At 33.4% G+C, this 11040-nt stretch overlaps 1 protein-coding gene across 15 annotated transcripts in view; it reads right to left on the bottom strand.

Moving 5' to 3' along the window:
• The window catches only part of LCOR (ligand dependent nuclear receptor corepressor), a 140838-nt gene that overhangs the window by 29173 nt on the left and 100625 nt on the right, over positions 1-11040 (bottom strand). For 12 of the 15 annotated variants that reach the window (XM_055345910.1, XM_055345915.1, XM_055345907.1 and 9 more), the window contains 3 exons: positions 10533-10665; positions 5135-5422; positions 1940-2033 (listed from right to left, as the gene is read on the bottom strand). The exons of 1 other annotated variant lie outside the window; for it this stretch is intronic. In XM_055345910.1, the coding sequence (XP_055201885.1) occupies positions 1940-2033; positions 5135-5422; positions 10533-10665 (515 nt within the window). The remainder of the gene's footprint in view (positions 1-1939; positions 2034-5134; positions 5423-10532; positions 10666-11040) is intronic. 2 more of the 15 variants (XM_055345911.1, XM_055345913.1) reach the window with 2 other exon arrangements.

The raw sequence follows: 11040 nt of genomic DNA, 5'->3' as shown, positions 1-11040 counted from the left end.
AATAACATTTCTTATTTTGCTTGGGAAAAAAAGATGGCTACCAGCCCCAAGGGTGGGAACCCAAACCAAAACACCCATCGCATTATAACTTACCACTTCTTCATTTTAAAACTATTAGGTGCAGACACATGAGTACCACTAATTTTCCATTTTTAATAATTCAATCTTTAAAGAAACTGCCCTTTATTTTCCCCAAACTTTGTTTCTTAAGTTCTACTCAAAATACTGTCAGAGGTATATAAACAATTTGTAGCAGTTCTTTAGTTAGAAGTGTTTCTTCTTAAAGTATCAAACGTCAATTTTGAAATTTTAAGTGGATAGCTTTCAAATAATGTTTAAAAAGTCAACTACTAACACAAAGCTAATTCGTAAGGTTTCCATTTTCACAATAAAGATTATCAAAGATAAAACTGGCAACTGGGAAAAGCATGCCAGGGGAATAATTACATTTAGTAGGCACAAAATGAAACTCTGAAGAAATAATGATAAACCAACTATGTTCTCCAAAAGTCTACTCTGTGCTGTTATCAGTAAAAAACATAATAAATATAACAAATAATATTCAACTAAAAGATGGGCAGGCTTGTCGGTGCTTTTGTCTTCCAGAAAATGATACCACATAAAAAACTCTTTCCATTCAGATGGATAAACACAGCAACTTCAACCATATTATACATGGACTTGGTGGCCAAGTTTAAAGGAAATCGTAAGCAAGGGACTCATTTATGCAAACCACACTTAGGCTTCTCCTACATGTGTCCTTAAATTACACAATTCAAGTTTTCTGATATATAAATGGGACCCAATGACTTGGGACCACAATAACTTGTATCTAATATAAACTATAGTGAAAAAGGGCTTAAGGAAAAAGATTAGTAAATTATGCAAACTGCATTAAATCAATGTTACTTTTAGACTGAATAAAGGAGAGAAAAAGGAAAATGATGGAATTTTAGAGAAAATAAAGGCAGCATTTTAGAAGTCAGTAAAGGAATCTTTCAATTTGAAGGAAACTAAAAGTTGAAAAAGGTTAGTCCATTTAGTGTGTACTTATTATTCCTTTAACATCTAAACAACTTCCTTCTGTTGGTATTCTAAAAGTTAAATAAACCTACATATTAACTAATTTAACTTACCAAAGTTACTTTTCATATATGAAGCTGATTTTTGGTTACAACACAATTTTATGGAAATTCTTCCCAAATACGGTATTTAAATGTCTTTATTGATACCTGACTTTTTTCTAAATGGTTTCTATGTACATGTAGAGGGAGAATTAAGACAATTCTTACACTATAAAATTAGGTGGTCAGAAAATTCACTTTAATCTGCTAAGAGTTATCAAAACTGAGCATGTAATAATGTCTTGGTAGCATAAGATGGTTATCCCAACATCTACAGTCTTAACCACTTAAAAAACAAAAAATATATACAATTACATTTTCTGAACTGCCACACAGAGTTAAAACTGCAGTTCCAATCAACAAATGAAACAAAACCAAAAACAAACAAGAAAAAAATGAACAGCCCCCACATACCAGCACACTCCATTAGAAATACCAAGTTAAGTACTGGAGCCCAACTTTCATTCAACAACTTCAGCACACATAATACTGCTTTTACATCTGAACTCTGGAATTATTTAGGTTGGGTTTCCCACTCCCAAACACTCAACAACAAAAAGTCCAAAGACATTCTTGCCGTATTTTCATTCATTCATTGTATGTACTAAACTGGCAAAACTGATCTACACTAGTCAATTATGGAGTTCACAGATTGTGCTTTTACTGGAGTGATGGACTAAGTAATTTACTAAAGGCCCACTTTTTAAGACTGTTACTCTGAAGACTTAATTTTTAAAACATATAAAGGAGACTGTGCCAATCTTTGATAAACTGTCTCTATAAAACTGTGGAAGGCTACAAATATTTTCCCTTACCCGTTCCCTTGAGTACTGGAGCAACCTGGAGAATGGCTCAGGGAAGTGCTGCCAGCACATGGACTTTTCTTAGTGGAGAGATCAAGTACACCGTCTGTAGAGACACAAACACCTGAAGATATTAAAAACTAGGAACAAATGTGAACTGAATAGACTAAAAATGACAAAGCAATAGGCCTAATCAACCAAGCAGATTCACCAGTCATATATGAGTTATGAAGTCAATTTGTTAATAGAATCAGGATTATTTTCCTTCCTAAAGTGATATACACTTACCAAAGCTTGTTATAGCTATTATCTCCAAGAGTTAAATATTTTATTAATAGGGCAAAAGAAAAGGTATGGCATATCACTGAAGATGTTAGGATATAGTGAGATATTAGAAATTGCAGTTTACACAGTATGAAGTTTTGCAATAGAACTATCAGACTCCATTTTCCAAATTTATCTTTATTAAAGCATGTGAGTTTTTAATGCATCATACAAATTTAAAACCAAATTCCTCAAGAGCTAAGTCTACCTGAAACATTCAAAGTACACAAAAGTTGGATTTAGGAAATTTATATAACAAATCATTTTTAAATATGTTTATAGGGTTAAATTACATGTATATAAAAGATAGTCTGTAAGATGAATCAGATGCTATTTATAATTTTCGTATGTTCTAAGTACTCCTCAGACACATCTGCAAAAAACTGTGTATTTGGATTCAGTCTTTTAGAAAAAAATCTGCAAAGTTTCAAAATTCCCTTCATGGTATCTATAAAGGCAGGGTTTTTCAATTAAGCTATTATAGGGACTCCTGGATGGCTCAGCGGTTGAGTGTCTGCCTTCAGCTCAGGGCGTGATCCCGCAGTCCCAGGATCCAGTCCTGCATCGGGCTCCCCATAGGAAGCCTGCTCCTCCCTCTGCCTGTGTCTCTGCCTCTCTATCTCTGTGTCTCTCATGAATAAATAAATATTTTTAAAAATTAATAAGCTATTACAAACTGGTCAGCAAAGTTTAAGGAAAGAAAGAAGAATGAAACAGTCTTGATACTGAAGACAGCCTAGACGTTTAGTCTTTCTTTCTTTCTTCTCTTTCTCTCTCTCTCTCTCTCTCTCTCTTTCTTTCTTTCTTTTTACTGAAGCTGGACCAAATAACAAATTCGTTCTATTAGAACACAAAATTAGAAGACCTTCTTTTCCCACAGACTTTTTTCCCCTCATAGACATATCTAGAAATGCGAACTGATCATCTGGACAACTTTTAAAGCTGTCATTCTGTTCAAACTTAACAGAGCAAGCTGATACGCAATGCCTCTGGTTTTCAGTTGGTCAACAGAGAGGATTTTTCTATCTAGTTATCCCCAATCTAGAACCTACATAGGACTTGTGGACTTGTCCCTGAAGACATTGTCACTCCTGATTTCAGGCTGTTAGAAATAAATGTGTGATTGAGTTTATAAATGAAAATCCCACACTCATACAGAATAAGTGTTGTCCTTGAGTCACTAATATTTCTAAAAATATAACTGTAATTATATAGAACCAAGTGTCCTATTAGACATCTTAACCCAATTAGATATCTAACAAGCAAATACACTGCTTAAAATATTTCCAACCAGAGACACTATTATTTAAAGATTCCAAGTCTGTCTAATCAAACAGGCAATATATTTTAAGTCTACTTAAATATACTAAATATACAGTGATTCATTGAAAATACCTGAAAATTCATTTGGGAAATATCATTTTAAAAATTGTTTCACTTAAAGCCTATACACTATAATCCCATCATCTAGCTCAAAGTTCTCTTAACAAAAACATACATACCATCAGTACAACATATTTCGTAAGCACAGCACCAACTAGAAGTTAGATTAGACTAGGTGGTATCTTTATAGACTAATCTCCATTATTAATACTTTAAAAACAACCTCTATGCTGTCATTCTCCTACTGCAAACCTGAAGTTTTTAATACAGTATTTAGAGCAAAGAGATTAAGGAAAGATACCAATCTTTGGTAGAGATAATCCTCAATAAAAAGAAAAAGCACAGAAAAGCACAATTTTGTTTTGGGTAACCAAAAGTAAAAGTACACTGATCAATGTGAGCATATGTTAGGAAACCTCTCAGAATTCTGAGATTGAGACTATTCATTACCAGAAACAGGAAAAAAGCAAGAATTACTATTCAAAACTACATTTTTAATAAACTAAAAGCCAGTCTAACTGTAAATCCCTCTTAAATTAGTTAAAATAAGCAAAAGAAAGTCCTTTGAAAGAGGTTCTTTTACGAATTTAACTTTTTGCAAAATGAACATGTATTTCTCACCAATAAATCTACACATTTCACAGCTTTCTGCTCCTCTTATGAGCTCTCTATGACAAGGAACTCTCAGTAGAATAAACATCTCCAATTTACAATCTGTATTGGGTCAAACAATGGCAGGATTGAATGCTCACTTCATCTTTGTGAAATTAAAGGTAAAATGAGATCACAAAGCAACAAAAATATTTAATCTGAGTCAACTCTTCATAAATTCAAGAAATATGTGCTAAGCATAACTAACAACCTCCTAACATTTTCCCTTAATGAGGATCCTCACCAACAAATTAAAATTACCTTTTGAAGCTATTCTAAGGTTAGTTTATAATACAGCACATACATGTGTGTATTAATAAAATACTGAATATACTGAACCACCAATTGTGTCTAATGTCTTCCTCATTGTATCTAATCCTAGGAGTTTCTTTTTTAAAGATACAAACAATACAAACCCTTTCTTGACTTATAATTTCATTTGTAGAGTATAACTTCTAACAAGACATTTTTATTTCTCAGGTGCTAATCCTGGAACACTGATGGATAGGGGGAAAGCTTTTTCAAAGGGGTTTTAAAAACAATGGATATAGCAAAGCTTTGTAAAGTATAAAATACTTATATGAATATCAAGTAACTTAAAGATCAGTAACAACTGTAACCACCTAACTTTCCTGGGTGGTAAATTAATCTAATGGTGACTATGAACTATTGATACATAAGGTAGCCATTTCATCTGTACTTCTCTATCACTGCAGAGTCAGGAATAATTTAAGAATCATATTAGTCTTTATCCTATTATTGTAACTGGTGCCCTATTTGCCAATAATTTTTTTTCTCCAAATTAAAGTATTCTGATTGGACAGAGGAGACCTTAACATCAAACCATACCTTGTTCGCTAGGTTCTGACTGAGACTTTCTGACAGTAAGGTCCAGAGGTGAGTCTTGGTCAGCCATGAGAAGTTTGCTGAGCACAGGGTTCTGAGTAGTTGCAGCCGTGGGAGAGGTGGTGACTGGAGATGCTTTCGGCAGGCTTTGGTTCTTTGTGCTATTGGGCTGGCTGGGGTCCTGAGTAGAGCTATTTTTTGAGGTATATTCAGCAGCAAATTGTTGGATCATTCGCTGCATGATCTCACGGGCCACTAGGGGAATATTGGGGTCGGAGACCCAGGGACTGTCTGTAAACAAAGATTTATTTACTTTTAAATTGGGACAATGTACTAAAAAAAAGAAAAAAAAAAAGACAGCTTTCAAGCAAACATAAAATTTCATTTTATTTTTTTCCTTACAATGCAATATCCTAAAAGTAGTATTCCATCTCAGAATTACATTTTTAATCTCTAAGCCTGAGTTGAAGTTTTTAAAAATAAAATTTTCATAAAATCATTTATAAATACCACCCCTCTCAATATTATGGAATTAAATAAAGGGATAACAAATAGTATATCTTATGGGCAAGAATCACTTACCTGATACAGAATACATAAAAGCCTTTTTATGAAATAATTACTCCCCTGTTTACCACTTATAGATCATATCTGGTTTCTCCTAGACCTTTCCTCATGTATCTCTTCCTAAATTGTTGAAGGATGGATTACTTAGTTCATGAGTGCTTAATTTACCTTCTGTTAAAGGCTGAAAGCATATCAAAATTATAAAAGATATTTAATATAAGATCCATGATAGACTGAGGCAATAGCCTCCCATTTTCAGGCTCATTAGAATTACTTTGAGGGCTTGTAAAAACAGATTGCTGTGTCCCAAATCCAGAGTCACTCATTCAGCAGTTTTAGGGTGAGTTCAAGGACTATCATTTCTATTAAGTTCCTAGATGGAACTGGACCAGGCACCACAATTTTAGAACCCCTAGGCTAGGAGTTTAAATGCCAAAAATCAAAAGCTTAAGTCCATGTATTTTCCATGAGTTCTTTAAATACACTCTACCAATCATTAAACAGCTAGGGAAGTAATGAACACCTAAGTTATCAATTTTGAATCATTGTTAATTTTAAAACATATGAATTCATTAACTCATAGAACTTTCAGCACTGGAAGGGATCTTGAAGGTCAAATGGGGAAAATGTTTGGTATAAATATATCATCACATCTCTACTATTACCATACTCTCTGGGAGACTAAGTTTCTCAAGAGCAGAGATTATGTTCGTTTACCTCTGTACACTCAGCACCTAATCTTGCTTGGTATAAAGTATTCATTCATATTAGTTGACTAATAAATGGGTCAGTTAAATCAATTAATCATCTTCAAATAGTTGTTTTTCTTTAGACAAATGAGCTTAATGTATCTAAAGAATAAGTGGCCTCGGGACACCTGGGTGGCTCAGTGGTCTAGTGCCTGCCTCCAGCCTGGAGCATGATCCTGGAGTCCTGGGATGGAGAACCACATCGGGCTCCCTGCATGGAGCCTGCTTCTCCCTCTGCCTGTGTCTCTGCCTCTCTCTCTCTGTGTCTCTAATGAATAAATAAATAAAATCTTAAAAAAAAAAAAGAGTATAAGTGGCCTCTTCAAATCTGTATAGATCCCTGATTAAAACTCTCCACCTGATCTTAACGTTTCACCGGTGACCTTTACTTCCCACAATACTTCAGAGGTTTTAGAAGACAGTTCTCAGAAACCTGAGTTTCCTTGGTTTTTTAAAGATTAACTATAGAAGGTAAATTACTTTATCCTTAATACAGTTGGAACTGGAAGGGAATTAGGTTGATTTATAAATTTAGAGAAAAACTGAGTCACTACAATTAAAATCTAAAATCTCCACAACACACACACATCATCATCATCATCATCACTCAACAACACCTCATGGGACCCCTAAGAATAATTTTTTTCCCTGAAAGACAACATTCAATACTAGAAGATAGTCTAAAGTCAGAATATTTAATTCTTTAAAGTTTAATAAGTTTTGCTCTATCGATTTGTTATATTTCTGTTCTACTAAAAAGTATTTCTAACCTCACATTTCTTCTCTATAAAGAGTATGCTAGATGGTTAAAGAATTAAGGTGTTTAATTAGGTAAGGTTCAGAAATTATTACAATCACTGACAAGTTCCTTAAATGGTTTAATAAACATTTCAGCCACACTGCTTTTTTTAAGTCTCTCTACCCACTGAATATTCTTATTAATATTCATTTAACTTTCCACTTAAGATCCATCCTCCAAATGAGAGACTATATAATTTCAAGTTTTAATGTATCAGTGTATCTTCTTATCCACAGCAACACATAAAGATACAAGTTTCCAAACAGGAAGTGAAATGAATTTATGAGATCCCTGTGTTTAATTAGATTCCTAAATATAATTAAAGGGATTTGTGAAGAGCCAGAGATTTTAGGATAAAGACTATAAATTGCTACCTCTGAGCTTTAGATGCCTGCAGTCTATCTTGCCTCTTTTTTGAATAAAGAACATAATCATAAAACAATTCATATTCATTCATATATTAATGACATCTGTGCCTTTTAAATTTCTGCATCTTTTGAAAGGTTTCCTGAACACATTTCATTCTTTCACGTACTTAAAACATAACTTCTATAAACCATGCCTTGGGGAACATTCACAATAGAGTCAAATAAAAACAAAAAATCCAATCAAAATTAAAACTACAGGAAAACATGTAAATGGTACATCACCAGCCACTTGGGTGTTTTAAAAATGCAAATCTGGGGCTCCTGGGTGCCTCAATCATCTGATTATCTGACTCGGTTTCAGCTCAGGCTGTGATCTCAGGGTCATGGGATTGAGCCTTGTGTGAGGCTCCATGCTCAGCGTTGAGTCTGCTTGGGATTCTCTCCTCCTTTTCCCTCTCCCAGGGCCCCCTTCCCCACCCACCCTCCCCACTCTCATGCATTCTCTTTCAAATAAAATAAAATCTTAATAAAATAAAATAAATATGCAAATCTAACTTTCAGAAAAGCGTCAAATCTTCTAACACAAGTGAAAAGTCAAGCTTAAAAAGTATAATAATGACAGTTGTAGAAGGTATACTGTTCCTAAGCTGAAATTCATTATAGAGTCCATACCACAAAGCCTTTTATTGCAACTATGTTCCTACTTAGCTTATAGAACCTTTCCATATGCAATTATTTAAAACACACAATTTGCGGGGCTCCTGGGTGGCTCTGTCAGTTAAGTGCCCGACTCTTACTTTTAGCTCTTGATCTCACTAATCTTAAGGGCATGAAGACTGCTTAAGAATCTCTCTCTCCCTCTGCCCCCTCCACCCTCTCTCTATAACAAAACATATATAATTTGTAATACTTAGAAACAAAGAACTAAATCCAATACTTAGAAACAAAGAACTAAATCCAATTTCTAAACTATTTGAAAAAAAAATCCCCTTCAGACTAAACCGCCTGTCATATCTCTGGCATGACATTTTTGATATAACCTGAAGAGCACTAATCTCTTCTCTAAGACATTTTCATGAAGATTAATATATCTAAAAATAACAAATATTAATACATAAAACAAGGAGGAAAGAACTTCCAATACCAAAGCAATAGTTCTTTTTGTGAACATCATATGCTAGTATACAAATATACAAAAACTCAAAAAGGATTCTCATCTCTTGAAGTCTACCCTAAGAATAATTTCAAGATTAAAATTCCCTCATGTGCCAAAAAGTTTAATGTTTAAGAAAACTGGTAGGAACTTAAGTTGTTCCTACATGACAAAGGGACAGGATTAGCAGAGAAGGCGGCTAGAATTCTCTTTAGGAATATGCTTATGATTGACTTTGTTAACTCCCTGTAAGCAAAGAGTAGATGACAAGTGATTTCTCCATGTATATTAGGGAGAAGAGTTTCTCTTTTTAGACCATGAGGTGTGCGGCAGCATTAGACCTCATGACTCAGTACACATCCTAAAGGAGAGGAATAGCAGAGGGGCTGTAAAGAGGTTTTATTTTTTTAACAAACTGACAGAACTGATCATTTATACTTTAAATGTGAATTATTTTAATAAAACAATCAAATGTTTATAAAACTAACACAGTCAATTATTATTCTAACATAATTTTAGAATTCAGAGTACCTTCAGGAGAAGATGAAGTAAACATGGGAGCTTAGTTGGGAGCTTTAGGTCAGAGATGCTAGAGGGTATTAAAAGAGAAGTGAGGATGTACTAAAAGATTTAATTTTGCATGGAGATCTGATGGAAGGAAAAAAAGTGCCACTGAAAACAATAATCTTCACTCTTTATCTAGTGCTTAACTTCATACTCCATTTTGAAAATACTGACCACATTAAGCAGAACATCAGCTGGTCTCCAACTGTAACCAACCAATTAGAATGCACTTATCAGACTTTCAACCAGTGTACAGGCAAAAATCACCCTTCAGACTTTGGAGGGAAGGAGGGAAATCCTAAAAGAATGAGAGGTGTAAACCAGACATATAAAGAAATATTTAAGAAAGCAGAATCACTGAGTCTTCTGAAGATTAAATAAGAAATATTCAGGATTATGAGGCATTTGTAGGAAACATTTTTAGAACCTCTGTCTTGGAACTAGAGGGAAGACATAACCATGGAATACAAATCCATTCAGAAAGAATTTCTTAAAGGTAAAGACTTCACTAGAATGAATCTTGGAGGGAAGCTTTCTGAAGGTCTTGGTTGCCGGCAACTGAAATTAGCCTTTATGAACAGAGAAAAGAAATGCAAAACATGTTTACACTAGTTTCAAGGAGAAAGATAAGTTGAAAAATATAAGAGGTGGAGCTATTAAATACCCAATATATGGGTAAGTTTTATTATATAAATGAATTTCTTTCTCCAATTTTAATAATTTAATGAAATTTTAGTGAAGAAAGATTATATCAAATAATCTTGAAAAACAGTCAAAGAAAAAAATGCTTGCAAATCTAATTTTAAGATATAACCTTCATCTATTTTCCAAATGAATTTCAGGGAAAAATTTCTAAAATTTTATACAGTTGGTTTTATGGTTATCTGTAATTAAAACCGCAACTACTTATGTAAGAATATTTGTCTGAGAAAATACCATACTGCTGATACCTTAGAATTTTCAGATGTTCATAATACTTTCAGGAACTATTTAATAAAGTTACATTTCACCATAACTTCAGAATGAAAAGGAGGGAGAGGTTTGTCTTACCCTATTCCAAATTTAACTTGACCAAAGGAATATAAAGTATATTATCAATAAAGAAAAATATTTTAAAATAACTTTTTAAAAATGACATTAAAATTAAGGAAATCAGTATAAGACAAGCAGATGCTAAATGCCATTCTTCACTAGAACCAACCTTTTCTATAAAAGACTGCATTGAGGAACTCTTCTGCTTGTCTCTCGAATCGAATGATTTTTGCTTGCTCTTGTTTAAGCAGAGCTTCTTGCCCAGCTCCCGAAGCTGGTTCATCCAGACCGACTAAGTGTCCCTGTAAAAATATTTGGTGAAATATTTGCACAAAAATCCTTCCCCATTCATTATCAATAGTACAGATGCAAAATCAAAGACAAATATTAGTAACAAATAAGACAAATCAGTTTAATACAATTAAAGTATTTTAAAACTTCAAATCAGAATAAAATTTTATCTCCACAAAAGTATAAAAGCAAAGTGAATGTAAAAATATACTTTGGGCGGTTTTTATTTATCTTATGAATTATGTTTAAAATTTGCAGACAAATCCTAATTAAACTAACACTACAAAAGAAAAAATATTCCTGAGCATTCAAGTATATTGGTTCTTATTATACTATATAGCAATAGTTCACAGGCAATTCAACTTAGACAAAAAGATATAAACCCT

Source organism: Nyctereutes procyonoides, unplaced genomic scaffold (assembly GCF_905146905.1).
Source record: "Nyctereutes procyonoides isolate TBG_1078 unplaced genomic scaffold, NYPRO_anot_genome, whole genome shotgun sequence".
In the NCBI taxonomy this organism is placed as follows: Eukaryota; Metazoa; Chordata; class Mammalia; order Carnivora; family Canidae; genus Nyctereutes; species Nyctereutes procyonoides.
Note: the sequence above shows the minus strand (reverse complement) of the source record. Positions and strands in the feature narration are given on the sequence as shown.